This window comes from Eleginops maclovinus, chromosome 5, assembly GCF_036324505.1.
Source record: "Eleginops maclovinus isolate JMC-PN-2008 ecotype Puerto Natales chromosome 5, JC_Emac_rtc_rv5, whole genome shotgun sequence".
Taxonomy (NCBI): domain Eukaryota; kingdom Metazoa; phylum Chordata; class Actinopteri; order Perciformes; family Eleginopidae; genus Eleginops; species Eleginops maclovinus.
Genome location: NC_086353.1, coordinates 4,172,166 through 4,188,096, shown reverse-complemented (window position 1 = coordinate 4,188,096; position 15,931 = coordinate 4,172,166). Strand labels below are relative to the sequence as shown.

Genomic DNA, 15,931 nt, shown 5'->3' with positions numbered 1-15,931 from the left:
GTGTTGTTAATGTGGGGAATAATCCGGGAGTTATCCCAACATCCAATGAAACGGACCCATTGACTTTTTGTCCAGTTTGGCACACATGACTCTGTAAGAGGAGAAGCGCTGAGTTTCCTCTGCAGAAGGACGGAGGAAGTGGAGTAGGTTACCTCCCTCTTCCCTCGTCTTCCTTTCCCTTGTACAGTTTTGGCTCAGAGAAATCTCAAGGGGATATGATGCATGTGCTTTCATCCTTCTCCCACACAAAACAGCTGCTGCTTAAACCACGACAATGAATTGTTCTTATCAGAACAAGATGGTTGTTACATTGAATAAACCGAGACAAGTCGCTCAATTGAATCCACAATGGCCTATTTTATATTCAGGTTTTATGGAGGAGGAAGATGACACCCAGTGTGGCTAATGGATGGGGATCTATGGCACAGGGGAATAAACTATAATATTAAGTTGAAAAAATAACACTTAGGATCAATTCAGTAATGGTTTTAAATGTGTAAGTGCATGTGTTTGTACATAACTGCATTCAAACCTTACCGGTATAGGTCGTATGCATGTGTGTATTTGTTATGCGTGTGAGTATACAGTAACAGATTGGAAAACTGAATCTGGGCGTCATAAATATCTGTTGAAAATGTAGTGCCAACCCAATGAGACAACTGGCCGACAGACTCACAATGCAATTCCAAGACTCCCAACTATAGCATGGCTAAAACAACATGTCCAAAATGTTACCAGAAAAGAAAAAGAATCCAATTAAAACCGTTATGTAAAAAAGGTATGCATCAGATCTTGGAGAAATAAAAACCAATTGCCAAGAAGAAGAAGTCCAGGGTAACGTCAAAAAATTAAGAGGGACATTTTTATTGAGGTTTTTCAGATCATGTGAAAGAACATGAAAAAGAGAGAGGACTGAAATGCTTAATGAAAGGCACAGCCACACTTACAGCCGGAGAGACTCTTTCATTGTTCATCTTTCATTTTCACAGCCATTTCATCAAAACAAACATGTGATTTTCACTTTGTGTAATGGGAATTTATTGTGCAGAATTAGAGTCATAGTTGGAATAACTGTCTATCGATGACTATATTTGGAGGTAATCATGTGCATTTGAGCGTGTAGCAACTTACCTACTACCTCCTTTTCACTACTTTTAACAGAACGGATGATTGTTCTCACTAAGAAGTCTCCTTGAGTGGATGATTGAATCTCAACGCTTCTTTGATTTGTTTCCAAGTATAATTGAAAACCTTACACTTCCAATCAGAGGAGTGGATTACAGTCTTTAAAGGAACACTTTTGACTACTTCCTGTAGATGCGTCTGTTTACAAACAGATTTTGTCTGCCTGAAGGAAATCTGGCGTTCAGGCAAATGTTAGATCTATTTATTCCTTTCTTTAAACCTTCAGGACACTTTTTCACTTGGCTATTATATTTGTTTAAGTATTCAGCGACATAAAAGCCTTATATACAGCAGGAGAATGTAAATTAGTAACATCCCTTTATCTAGTTTCAGTTGTGCTTAATAGTTTAAAAGAGAGCAGGAGATGAAAGCAGCGTAATAGAGCGAGCAGGACATTTAACAAGAGAAGGTTAGAAATCGTAAGTGATGATTTATAGCATTCAGTATGTTTGTTTACACCAGTAGTTAACACAGTTAGGCACAACATTTCTCAGCGTGTGTAAATTTGATTGGAAGTGAAACCACATTATGATCTATACATTACACAACAAGTCATCAGTACATCCACATGTCCAGTTAGAAAGCCCAGTAGGAAGAGATAATAATGAGAAAGAAAATAAGAGCACCTGTAGTGCTTTGGTGCCATGACTTCCAGTTAACACATCCATCCAGACAAATTCACACACATTACACACACACATATGCAAAAAAAGAAGCTACCTACAGTATTTATCAATAGTTTGAAGCATTGTGTCAGGAAGAGAAGAGGTCCAGCTTTGTTTTTCTCAGTATTCCCAGAGGGTGGCGCTGTCCACGGTGTCGGCGCTGGCCTTCAGCCCTCCAGCATGATCTCCTTTCAGGTACTTCCCCCCCAGAGCGCGGATGGCCATCTTGTTGAGGTCACAGAACTCAAACAGGAACTGGACGGGTGTGGAGCCGCTGCATCCCACCGCCGTGTCGTCTCCAACACACCAATACTTCCCCTGGGAGTCTGGAGGAAACACACACACACACACACACACACACACACACACACACACACACACACACACACACACACACACACACACACACACACACACACACACACACACACACACACACACACACACACACACACACACACACACACACACACACACACACACACACACACACACACACACACACACACAAAATAAGGCAAGGTCTGGTGCTGTACAGTGAAGCCCATGTAGAGTAACAGTAACTGCAGTTCATCGAACGTCCACTTGAGGCTATTCCAATAGTCCCCAATTTAAAGCAAGAGTATTTAGATGTTAAGAGCTTGCTAATATATCAATATAGCTAGTTAAAACAACTGTACAGGGATTAATTTATATGCAAGTCACCTGTTTTGATTATATTAAGGCTTAAAGTGACATATTGGTATGGCCACTTTAAATAACAGGTGCTGTCACCCGTTGATTTATTCTTATTTTAATTTACATGTACCTGCTTCGCTTTCCTTTTTATATTATGTTATCACTGTATCATCATTGAGAAAAAGGATAACAGATGATCAGCACTAAGTAGGTTTGATGGCTGGAATGATAGGCCTGTGACATTCCCACACCGAAAACAAGGAAATAGGGGCGTGGTGCACAGGGGCATGTGAATCTGTTAAAGTTTGTGCCTGTTTTGATGATTGATTTCATATCCAACTTAATTTTAAAGCTGTGACACACACCTCATTTGCACATTCTTCATAGTCTGCTCATCAAATCGGTTAACGGTTGTGTTAGTCTTTATACGATAGACAAAAAAGGGAAGTAGTAAAGAATAAATAGAAAGTAAAGAATTCATTGTATATATATCTTTATACTACAGACTGAATAAAAAGGACACATTGAACACCCTTAAAGCTGTGGTACTCCCATGTACAAGTATGAAGGGCAAACGTTGTAATTTTTTACTATCAGAAACATCCACCATCAGGATGCAATATATTTTGACATAGTTTTATACAGATTAGGCTTTGATTCATGTGACTGACAATATGTAAAAAAAAAAATGCAAGAACAGCACAACTGTTCTGTTAGCCGCCCACCTTTGAGAGCATAAGCTCCGTTGTGAAACTCCAAATGGAAAACATCGTACGATGCTCGGTTGGAGTCCAGGGTCGCCATTCCTGCTTTACGCGCCCCGATGAACCCATGTTCCCCACGAAGGACGATGATTGGACGGTTGATCAGCTTCATCAGGAACTGTTCAGCCTCCCCTGAAGAGACAGATCAGGATTTTGACAAACAAACAGTTTCCCAAACGCATCTCAAAAGACCGGATAATCAAAGCCTATTGACCAAAACGGCGCTAACCTGTGGTGTCGACAGTAGCAGCTAGCTGCCCGTTCCTCTTGGCGATCACATATTTGTTGTTGGCTGCACGCACACACACGCGACCGTCACGCCACTCCAGCTCAAAGTAACTGTTGGCCGACCTGTGCCACACAAATTAACCAACTCAATGAGCAGACTATGGGAATGTGCCAATTAGGTGTGTGACATTTAACATGATCCAGTGTGTGTACATGTGTGTGTGGTTACTTGTCGGATGCTGTGCACTGAAGTCCCCCAGATGCTGTCAGAGTCCAGTATTTTCCAGCAGCGGTTCTGAAGGCACACTTCCTGTCCTCACGACTCATCTCCATCTGGAACACTTCCTGGTCTCCTTCTTCATCCTGATTGGCTGACAGGTCTATGCCTAAAGAAGTGGGACAAGCTGTCAGGTTTAATTCAGTCTGAAACTCTGAATCCATCTTATCCATGAAGTTGACTGTTAAAGGGACACGGCGTCCTAAACTCCCATGTCCAGCTATTAAATGGGTGGATGCACAGGTTTATTGCAAAATGGCAGCCTGCAGAGGGGTATGCCAGCTCTGAAAGTGGCTAAGTAAAGAAGGGCAGTAATGGGAGAAATTATAGGGAAAAAACGCAAACGCAAATGTTTCCAAATGTGAAAAAGAAGATTTACAAATATCAGTCAAAAAGTCATGTTACTGCATTATGGTGCAATGAGGACAGAGTGGACACATATCTCCGCTTCCCTCATGGTGAATATTTAAGCTAGAAACATGACACCTAGATTAAAAAAACACATACTGCAAGTCCCAAAAACTTCAAATTCCTTTAAGACTAGACATGAAACTCAGAGACAAACAGTAACATTGCAGAACATGAACAACAAAACCCAGCATGCACCTATATACACTGCCCGGCCAAAAAAAAGGTCACCAGCCTGTGGGGGCAGTGCTATGATCTGGGGTTGCTGCAGTTGGTCTGGTCTAGGTTCAGCAATGTGCCCAAAGAATGAGGTCAGCTGACTACCTGAATATACTGAAGGACCAGGTTATTCCATCAATGGAGTTTTTTCTTCCCTGATGGCACGGGCATGTTCCAAGATGACATTGCCAGGATCCATCGGGCTCAAATTCAGGTTCAGGGAGCATGAGACATCAGTTTCACACATGGATTGGCCCCCACAGAGTCCAGACCTGAACCTGATTGAGAATCTTTGGGATGTGCTGGAGAAGACTTTTCGCAGTGGTCCAAATCTCCCGTCATTAATACAAAAATCTTGGCGAAAAATGAAAGCAAGACACAAATAAATGTTGTGACGTTGCAGAAGCTCGTGGAAACGATGCCACAGCGAATGCGTGCCGTAATCAAAGCTAAAGGCGGTCCAACGAATATTAGAGTGTGTGACCTTTTGTTTTTGCCGGGCAGTGTATATTTCATATGAGACTATGTCCCAGTTATATCTGAGACTAGGGCGATATCTCGGTTATGTCACCCTAACCTAGTCTCTGTTATGTAAAAGAGGCGAAGTCACAGATATAGTTAATTTACTGAGGTTAGGTTTCAGTTATGTAAGAGCACTCAAGCATTATTTATTGATTTTTAACCACTTGGGAGCAGAGCAAGCTGTGAACACACTGACATTCTTTTAAAGGGATTTGGTGGACATGCACAGCAAACACTTGCATCCATTAGGAGTTTCTAGCCTACTTATGAATTCATTCTAAAATCACACCTCAGAAAGCTTTGGATTTCATACCTGCTCTTTGACGAACTGCTCTACTACGTTCACTAACCACCTCTTTCACCTGTTATCTGACCCCTTTATCAACATAAAACCAGACATTTTTGCAGCTCTGAAAGTGTTTTTTTCCCAAACAGTGACTAGGCAGACATGCATCTTAACCTGCAAGTTGCTCATAAAGACTTAAAGGGTGACTAATCTTAAATGATTTAAACACAGCTGGGAATCTCTCCACCATACAGGAGTTCAGGAATACAACTCTTCATTTAGACTTGAAACAAAAACCTATATTACCACTGAAACACCAGCTTGAAAAATGTTCCTGATAACCACATCAAGCTAACCGCCCCATTAGAGTTATTGGGCTATGTTGATGCAGGTGGTCCATCAAAAATAACGTTTACTGCTTTAATGAAAGACCACGTCAGAAGTCGCTGCCCTGCACTGACCTCATTAAATCATGATTATCTTTCATCTGCTGCAACCCGTCTGTCCAGGAATGCACTCACACCATCTCTGCTTGCATTAAAGCGTATTGACTGCATGAATAAACTGCTGTTAATGATCAGTTTGGCCAGAGTGAGACTGAGTGGCGACAAGACAAAGAGGTAACATGTGGCATAAAGATCCACATTCAGGACTGTCTGAGTCACACCACCCTCTGTTTCTGCTGCCTCTCCTCATTCGATCCCTTTAGTCTCTAAAACAAATCACTCCCCATTTTCTGTCTTTATTCTCAGGCTATTCTGAGATAAAGGATGATGGATAACTGTAGACTGAAGCTGACCCTGAACCAGCAGCCACAATGCAGGGGTAGAATTACTGCAGAAAAATGTTAAGCTAGGCAGAGGCTGGCCAAAAGAAGGGAGGAGGGAGGAGAAAAGGGAGAGTAATGAAAAACACATGGTGTGAGGAAAATGAACTAGCAGTGTTCTCCAATTCTCTCACACAGAGAAAAATGCAACAGCTGCATGAAGTGTGTGCCCAATTATGCAGTGACTTCATCTGTACAGTGAAATATGATTTGTGTTTCTGGCTCTGTGTGTCTGCAGAGCCTCACCTTGCCTCGTGGAGACGTTCCTCTCGTTGCCTGCAGTCAGCACGACCTGCGCGTGGCTGCGCTCGAGGCCAAACAGTTCATCCTTCCCCACGCGGCCGCTTTTACCAGACTTCATTGTGCCGGTCGGCCCCGCGGGTGCCAGGTAGAGGCCATTGCAGTCGCGGAAAGCCACTTTCCCAGAGCGGAACTCCAGCATGTAGCCGGTGTCCTTGTCCGTGTTGGCGGAAAGGCTGCCGTCACTGCGGAGGAAGCGGTTGTCTGAAGTCTCCAGGTGGTAGCGCTGGTCCCGGTACACCAGAGTCACCAGAGAGTCCACCCCCCAGGGGACGTCCCGGTCTATGGACACCTCCTGCCGCTCCCCTTGCAAGCTCAGGTGCGCGAAGCGTTTGCGCGTGAAGCTGTACAGGTTGACCTGCGGGTGCACGGCCAGGTGCACGCTCCATTTCTCTGCCGGTGTTGCAGTCTGCGCAAAGCAAGTGATCCGGTCCTCGCTGCCGCCCAGAAACCGGCCGTGCGGTTCGGACTGCAGAGACCACCGCCCGTCCTCATGCGCGGTGATGACGAAGCGGCAGTCGCGGCCGCCGCGCGTCTCGCTGTCCGCAGTCACGTTGCCGTCTTTGTCCGTGGCGAGGTAGCGGCCCAGGTGGGAGCGGAGGAAGACCACGCTCCCGTCCTCCCCGGTCTGCTCCAGGGTCCAGGTCTGCTTCTTTTTCAGGCTGCTGGCCGAAGCGTTGATCTTAAAGCCGAAGGTCTCCGCGGTCAGATACTTCCCAGCGCTGTTGATGAGCCCCAGGGGGATCTGCAGCAGTTTCCCGTCTGCGGACATGACTACCGTGTGTCAGGAATAGAAAAGAAAAAGACAGCTTTCTTGTTTGGAGAGGCGGACAGAGAGGAAAACGTGGGGGAGTGTGAGGGAGGGACAGAGAGAGAGAGAGAGCGCTGCTCTGCTGGCTGGTGATGAGGAGGAGGAGGAGGGTGATGATGAATGTCCCCTGACTGCAAATCCAGACTGCCTCTCTGGAGCTGCAGGAGTTTCAGGGCTGGGAGTTTTTTCCTTCTGTAACGTCAGAACACGCCCCAGATACACAGGCAGATGAGCTGGAGGCAGATTACAGCATTTTGGAAAACCACCCCACCCACACACAGAAATACAGTTTTTTCAGTGTCATGCCAACTATTACTAATAACCCGAGAGGTGGAAGATGTACTCAGATCTTGTACTTAAGTAAACGTAGAAATACCTAAGTGTAGGAATACTCTGTTACAGTAAAAGTCCTGCAATCTTAATGTTACTCAAGTAAAAGTACAAAAAGTATTGGCATCCAAATATACTTAGGGTACCAAAAGTTAAATAGTAACGAAAGTCTTATTTAAGTGTTGATTATATTAATTTTTTCATTAATCCATATCTGCAAAGTAACTAAAGGTATTAAATGAATGTAGTGGAGTAAAAGTGCAAGATTTACCTCTGAAATGAAGTAGAATTATACAACTCCCCTCAAAATTGTACTTGAGTAAAGTATTTGAGTTAATGTACCTAGTTACTTCAAATACCGACTGTATGCCACACATTTCCCCCCCTTACTTTCCCTCCCTTTGAAAGTCATGAGTTTAATTGTGATCTGCTCGCTCTCAGTTCCACATGGTTAGAGCCATTCACCCGCTGACAGAACAGGGTTTGTCTCATGGCTGCGTGTCTGTGCTGCGGCTATGAAGACAGCGGTAAATAGGACAAGATGACCCTAATATCTGACCAGAAGTATGTCGGTTCACTTAAACTGTGTGACAGAAGAAGAATTCAGGTGTCGAAACGCCAATACCTTATAAAATAATCTGTTACAAGTAAAAGTCAAGCATTCAAAATCCTAAAGCTATCAGTAAAATCCAATTAGAGAATCACAAATCAAAGTACTACAGAAAACCCGACTCTGCACCCATTGGCTTATTATTTATTGCATTGTTAACACTGATACATCAATGTTTAAACAGCACGTGACTCTATCGCTGATTGTGGTGGATCGAGTTTGAACTCGACTCAAGCGGTTCCCAATCTGGGAATCACATCCCTCCAAAAGTGCACATGTTAAATCCAAGAGGTCATGAGGTGATAAACTGAAGAGAAAGAAAAAGAAAGTTATGAAAACAAACATTTTCTTTTTAATTCTCTTTTATTACTTACATAAAACAGTTATTCAAATAAAAACATGCGAGAGGTTTCGAGGGGTAATGTCCACAACTTATCAACAGCTAACAAAGTCAACTCTCAAAAAGTGACTGTTAATATAGCGTAAACATTACACCATACAATGGAGATTCTCAAGGCAAGTATGAGTGAGTAAAATAAGCCTCCTTAATTACTTTCAGATACCTTTACTTTTGCTATCTGGTGGGTTTTTCCTGACTTGTTATATCCCCTTTAAAATTAAGAGAAAACATAACACAGAATATTATATTTTAGACCAGTGTGCAAGCAGTGGGCTTCTCTTCCCTCATCACTGCCTTTAATTCCCTGTGATGACATCTTGCCATTGTGAAGTATGTGATGAAGAGTATTGTATTGAATTACAATCTCAGGCAGATATGAAAAATATTGTTTTGGATTACCCACATGGAAATCAGAATTCCACAGCCAAAGTTAAAGGTGTGGGGTTTCTGTTATGAGCTTCAACTTTTTTCCTGACCTTGTTCCACCCGTTCCCATCCCTGTGTCCTCTTCCCTGCATAGTATTTATCCTGGAAAGAGACACCGGTCTTATCCCTTTCCTCACACCAAACCCAATAATATTAGCAGGGTAATGCAGAACCAAACATGAGAAGCCAATATAAATAGTTACGCCTTTTTGAGTCATTTTGTTTGTGTCTTCTCCTGTAAAATGTCCCTAAATTGAATCTGATTACGTCTATGTGCTGTCCTGATCAGTGAAATACTGTGGACAGTTGTTTTCTGTAATGTTTATCCCCGTTACCCACAGACATACCTGCAAACTCAGAAGGGCTGAAAAAGGTGACAAACTAAATATTAACCAATTTCCATACTTTAGCTGGTGTATATAATATACAGTGTTTTTTGTCAACTGTATGTCTGTAACGTGTATCTTGTGCTGAGCAAAACCGCTGCGAAGAGAGACTAGGTGAGGCACGCAGTTCTCCTGCCTCATGGCAGTGGGTGCTAGTGAGTCCAGTTCAAATCTGATTGTGATGACGTCAGTGCCTCACCAGCCATGAACTTCACCGCACGTCACTGGTCTTGTGTACATAACACAGCGCAATATGAATACTGTCATTTCCAACAGTGAAGCGTTATATGTGCTTACTGTAAACTAACTCTACACACGGTCGCCAGCGTTTGTAGATTTTGTTCGTAACTCCAAACTTTTCGTAGCTACTAAAAAGTTGATGAATGCGAAACCGAAATAATTGATCTGAACGGATCACGGATCAATGATGATCCGTTGCACCACTACCAGCTACTCACTAAACCACACACGGATGTGTATTTGTTCATTACGTGTTCATCCCTCTCATATCTGACCACAATGACATAGCCGCCAGTAATATCAGGTAACAGGACGGATGCTGTGGAGATCAGCCTTCACAAACGCATTCTTTTCGCATTGAACGAGGTGACGTAGAACTGGTCTAGCTAGGCTAACTTTAACACAGTTCACTGAGGTTAGCTAGCAACCTAACAAGCTGATCAGCTGAAGCATGTTAATACACTTTATTTGGCTCAAATAATTTGACTTCAGCAACGTTAAAATTATACAGCATACAATGTTTTTGCCAGATTAGCTGCTACTAGACCTACCTCAAAACTTGTATCTGTAACGTATCCCGAAAATTGTCCAGAAGAACCACTCGCTGAGATTGAGTCTTTGGAAGACTACTTATGGAGTGAACACCTGTTGCCTTCAAATTAAGCTCTGGGGAGTCTGTAATTCCAGTTGACAGACGGGAGGGGAACAGGAAATGAGGAAGAGGACATCGTGTAACAAGGTTCCCCAGGCAAAAGAGGATGTGTCGGTTCATGGTCTCAATGAGGTTAAATAACACATACTTTATTGATCCCAAATTGAGAAAAATATTGTGTTTTTTCGAGTTTGTGTTTCCATGGCAACACCAGACGTCCCAATCTATTCCACTGCGATGACATCATCACAGGTTGAATCAAAGCCGTATAGTGGAATGATGAGGTCAGAGTTCCGGAACTGGAGTTCAAAGCCAGTTTATGATGTCACTGAGGGTGAACTCAGAGATTGCAAAGGCAAGGATCTCTGATCTGAAATCACTCTTCACTCCACAGTGTTAGAGTAAGCAGCTGTCAGACAACCTTTACAGTCGTCTTCACAGAGCTCGTCTTTTTAAAGACAAATAGATCATTTTTCCAAACGCACAACACAAACCTACAAACAGTGCCATGGATAGAAGAAACCCCCAGAACCACAGGGGAAACTCAAGGCCATTTGACCATGGAGCAGTAGCTGATCGAGCTTACAGCCAGATCCACTGCAGAAATGGCCAAATACACGGGCTGCATGAGTTTCGCAGCGCATTTCAGCAGGAGAGGGTGAGCTTTGGCCACAGGATCCGCTATGAAAAGGACAAGGTCAAACATCTTGAGGGGTTACTGAATCACATCGACTCAGGGAATGACCAGCAGCTTAAAAGGCAATTTGACACCATCAAGAACTGTGAGGCAGAAATCTCACGCTTGAAGAAGAATATGAAAGCCGCAGAATGCCAACACAAGCAGCAGGTGGACATTATTCTGGCAAGACATGTAGTAGAGAAAGCACAGCTCTCAGACCAGAGCAACCAGGGGACATCCCACAGTCAGAACAGCGATGGTACTCTGCAGTTGGACGCAGAGACCACAAAACTGCTGATAAGGAAAGGGGATGAACTTTCTGAGTGTTTGAATGTCTGGGTGCAACGATACAGTGCTCTGGAGGAGACGATGGAAGCTGCAGAGCAAAAACACAAGCAGCAGCTGGAAGAAACAGTGGCAGGGTATGAGGCACAGCAACAGAAGCTCTCAGCCCAGAATGAAGAAGCCAACCTGGTGAACTTGAACCTGCTGAAGAAAAGAGAGGAAGAACTCCTTCAGTACGAGGAAAGGTTCACCAAGAACCTGGCAGAGAAGCAACAGATGGAGTTGAAACTGAAAGAGGAGACTCAGGAAAAGACAGACCTGGCCAAGGAAAATCTGCGCTGTAAGACGGATGTCAAACAGCTGAAAGAGCAGATTAGAGAGCACGAGGAAAAGTTCTCCAAAGACCTGGCAGATAAAAGCGCTCTGACGGAGAAGGTGGAAGCTGCAGAGCGCCAACACAAGCAGCACATGGACGACATGGTGGCTGGGTATGAGGCACAGCAACAGAAGCTCTCAGCCCAGAATGACAAGGCCAACCTGGTGAACTTGAACCTGCTGAAGAAAAGAGAGGAAGAACTCCTTCAGTACGAGGAAAGCTTCACCAAGAACCTGGCAGAGAAGCAACAGATGGAGTTGAAATTGAAAGAGGAGACTCAGGAAAAGACAGACCTGGCCAAGAAAAATCTGCGCTGTGAGACGGATGTCAAACAGCTGAAAGAGCAGATTAGAGAGCACGAGGAAAAGAGCTCCAAAGACCTGGCCGATAAAAGCGCTCTGACGGAGAAGGTGGAAGCTGCAGAGCGCCAACACAAGCAGCACATGGACGACATGGTTGCTGGGTATGAGGCACAGCAACAGAAGCTCTCAGCCCAGAATGAAGAGGCCAACCTGGTGAACTTGAACCTGCTGAAGAAAAGAGAGGAAGAACTCCTTCAGTACGAGGAAAGGTTCACCAAGAACCTGGCAGAGAAACAACAGATGGAGTTGAAACTGAAAGAGGAGACTCAGGAAAAGACAGACCTGGCCAAGGAAAATCTGCTCTGTGAGACGGATGTCAAACAGCTGAAAGAGCAGATTAGAGAGCACGAGGAAAAGAGCTCCAAAGACCTGGCCGATAAAAGCGCTCTGACGGAGAAGGTGGAAGCTGCAGAGCGCCAACACAAGCAGCACATGGACGACATGGTGGCTGGGTATGAGGCACAGCAACAGAAGCTCTCAGCCCAGAATGACAAGGCCAACCTGGTGAACTTGAACCTGCTGAAGAAAAGAGAGGAAGAACTCCTTCAGTACGAGGAAAGCTTCACCAAGAACCTGGCAGAGAAGCAACAGATGGAGATGAAACTGAAAGAGGAGACTCAGGAAAAGACAGACCTGGCCAAGGAAAATCTGCGCTGTGAGACGGATGTCAAACAGCTGAAAGAGCAGATGAGAGAGCACGAGGAAAGGTTCTCCAAAGACCTGGCCCAGAACCAAGAGACCTTGCAAACCAAGGTTAAATTGGTGGAGACCAAATTGTCCTTGGTTTCCCAGGAGAAGGAGGTCCTGGCCCAGCAACACCAGAACCTCGAGAAGGAACTGAAGGAGGTTCAGGCCGAACTAAAAATGGTCAAAGAAGAGAAGACCCAGAGCAGCGAGAGGGGAGTCAAACTGATGGAGACCAAAGTCAAACAGTTTGAGGAGCAGACGAAGGAGCAGCAGGGAAAGTTCTACAAAGACCTGGCCCAGAAAAAGCAAAGCTGGGAAACAAAGGAGAAGAAGATGGAGGAGGAGAAGAAACTTCTGGAAGACCTCTGTCTTTACATGAAGAACAAGAGGAGAGGGTTCTTATTCCGCAGGAGGGACACTGAGGACAGAGACGTCACCTTGCAGAAAATGTTAAGCAAGATGCAAGAGAAGGAGAAGAGGAAGAAACAATGTAGGGGGGGAGCTGAAGCATGAAGCACCCCAGAAAAGACAGCGGAGATATAGGACACAAATGGTAGTTCATCTCCTGCTGGAAAAAAATATTTTAAAATAATTCCCTCCCTCCAGCCCCAACTTCCCTTCTAATTTGTCCTATCCCATTTTGGGTTTTCGCCTGGAGCTCAGGTTCTCCCGCAATATATATTCAAAAATGAATAACGTTGATAAAAAAATCTTACCCCTAACTCCACCCCCAAGCCCATTCCACATAACTGTGATGGGAACTTGGAAGCAATGGAGACAAAATTGACAAAAGAGAAGAGGAAGAAACCATGTAGGGGGGGGAACTGAAGTGTGAAGCACCTCAGAAAAGACAGCGGAGACAGAGGACACAGCTGGTAGTTCGTCTCCGGCTGGAAAAAAGTAACTCGCTCCCTCCAGCCCCAACTTCCCTTCTCCTTCGTCCTACCTCACCCCCATCCTGCCTTTGTCATTTTGCCACTTTGGGTTTTCTCCTGGGAGCTCAGGTTTTCCCGCAATCTATATTCAAAAATGAATAAGGTTCGTTAAAAAAACCCAATACTAAGTCCCTCTTCCTCTCTTCACCCTCACTCCACCCCCAAGCCCATTCCACATAACTGTGATGGGAACTTGGAAGCAATGGAGACAAAATTGGGAAAGAGATGAGGAAGAAACCATGTAGGGGGGGGGGGGGCTGAAGTGTAAAGCACCTCAGAAAAGACAGCGGAGACAGAGGACACAGCTGGTAGTTCGTCTCCGGCTGGAAACAATGTAACTCCCTCCCTCCAGCCCCAACTTCCCTTCTCCTTCGTCCTACCTCACCCCCATCCTGCCTTTGTCATTTTGCCACTTTGGGTTTTCTCCTGGGAGCTCAGGTTTTCCCGCAATCTATATTCAAAAATGAATAAGGTTCGTTAAAAAAACCCAATACTAAGTCCCTCTTCCTCTCTTCACCCTCACTCCACCCCCAAGCCCATTCCACATAACTGTGATGGGAACTTGGAAGCAATGGAGACAAAATTGGGAAAGAGATGAGGAAGAAACCATGTAGGGGGGGAGCTGAAGTGTGAAACACCTCAGAAAAGACAGCGGAGACAGAGGACACAGCTGGTAGTTCGTCTCCGGCTGGAACAAAAGTAACTCCCTCCCTCCAGCCCCAACTTCCCTTCTCCTTCGTCCTACCTCACCCCCATCCTGCCTTTGTCATTTTGCCACTTTGGGTTTTCTCCTGGGAGCTCAGGTTTTCCCACAATCTATATTCAAAAATGAATAAGGTTTGTTAAAAAACTTACCCCTAACTCCACCCCCAAGCCCATCGCACATAACTGTGATGGAGACAACATTGAGAAAGAGATGAGGAAGAAACCATGTAGGGGGGGAGCTAAGTGTGAAGCACCTAAGGAAAGACAGCGGAGACAGAGGACACAGCTGGTAGTTCGTCTCCGGCTGGAAACAATGTAACTCCCTCCCTCCAGCCCCAACTTCCCTTCTCCTTCGTCCTACCTCACCTCTGTGCTGCCTTTACCTTTTTGCTATTTTGGGTTTTCTCCTGGGAGCTCAGGTTTTCCCACAATCTATATTCAAAAATGAATAAGGTTCGTTAAAAAAACCCAATACTAAGTCCCTCTTCCTCTCTTCACCCTCACTCCACCCCCAAGCCCATTCCACATAACTGTGATGGGAACTTGGAAGCAATGGAGACAAAATTGGGAAAGAGATGAGGAAGAAACCATGTAGGGGGGGAGCTGAAGTGTGAAGCACCTCAGAAAAGACAGCGGAGACAGAGGACACAGCTGGTAGTTCGTCTCCGGCTGGAAACAAAGTAACTCCCTCCCTCCAGCCCAAACGTCCCTTCTCCTTCATCCTACCTCACCCCCATCCTGCCTTTGTCATTTTGCCACTTTGGGTTTTCTCCTGGGAGCTCAGGTTTTCCCGCAATCTATATTCAAAAATGAATAAGGTTCGTTAAAAAAACCCAATACTAAGTCCCTCTTCCTCTCTTCACCCTCACTCCACCCCCAAGCCCATTCCACATAACTGTGATGGGAACTTGGAAGCAATGGAGACAAAATTGGGAAAGAGATGAGGAAGAAACCATGTAGGGGGGGAGCTGAAGTGTGAAACACCTCAGAAAAGACAGCGGAGACAGAGGACACAGCTGGTAGTTCGTCTCCTGCTGGAACAAAAGTAACTCCCTCCCTCCAGCCCCAACTTCCCTTCTCCTTCGTCCTACCTCACCTCCATCCTGCCTTTACCTTTTTGCCATTTTGGGTTTTCTCCTGGGAGCTCAGGTTTTCCCGCAATCTATATTCAAAAATGAATAAGGTTCGTTAAAAAACGTACCCCTAACTCCACCCCCAAGCCCATCGCACATAACTGTGATGGAGACAACATTGAGAAAGAGATGAGGAAGAAACCATGTAGGGGGGGGGAGCTGAAGTGTGAAGCACCTCAGAAAAGACAGCGGAGACAGAGGACACAGCTGGTAGTTCGTCTCCGGCTGGAATCAAAGTAACTCCCTCCCTCCAGCCCCAACTTCCCTTCTCCTTCGTCCTACCTCACCCCCATCCTGCCTTTGTCATTTTGCCACTTTGGGTTTTCTCCTGGGAGCTCAGGTTTTCCCACAATCTACATTCAAAAATGAATAAGGTTCACCCCCAAGCCCATTACCCTCATATTTGGTTACTGAAGTACTGTTAATGCTTCAATTTTAAACTTAAATTCATAAATAAAAATAATCAATTGAATGAAATGCAAGATGTGTTCATGTCTTACGAGCTGGTCAAATATTATGGGACTCAAAATGTGGAAATTGTGATTTGCTGACAGAA

The 15,931-nt window shown here is 44.8% G+C and overlaps 2 protein-coding genes across 2 annotated transcripts; one reads left to right on the top strand and one right to left on the bottom strand.

Moving 5' to 3' along the window:
- Positions 1 to 848: 848 nt before the first annotated feature.
- On the bottom strand, positions 849 to 7,353 carry LOC134864115 (fascin-like). The gene is made up of 5 exons (XM_063882892.1): positions 6,305 to 7,353; positions 3,750 to 3,906; positions 3,522 to 3,643; positions 3,254 to 3,424; positions 849 to 2,176 (listed from the first exon to the last, which is right to left on the bottom strand). The coding sequence occupies exons 1-5, from the start codon at positions 7,128 to 7,130 to the stop codon at positions 1,971 to 1,973; spliced, it is 1,482 nt and encodes a 493-aa protein (XP_063738962.1). The 5' UTR covers positions 7,131 to 7,353; the 3' UTR covers positions 849 to 1,970.
- A 3,368-nt stretch (positions 7,354 to 10,721) lies between these two features.
- Positions 10,722 to 13,115, top strand: LOC134864411 (golgin subfamily A member 6-like protein 25). Its single transcript, XM_063883349.1, has one exon. It carries the CDS (start codon positions 10,722 to 10,724, stop codon positions 13,113 to 13,115), a length of 2,394 nt encoding a protein of 797 aa, XP_063739419.1.
- Positions 13,116 to 15,931: the final 2,816 nt, after the last annotated feature.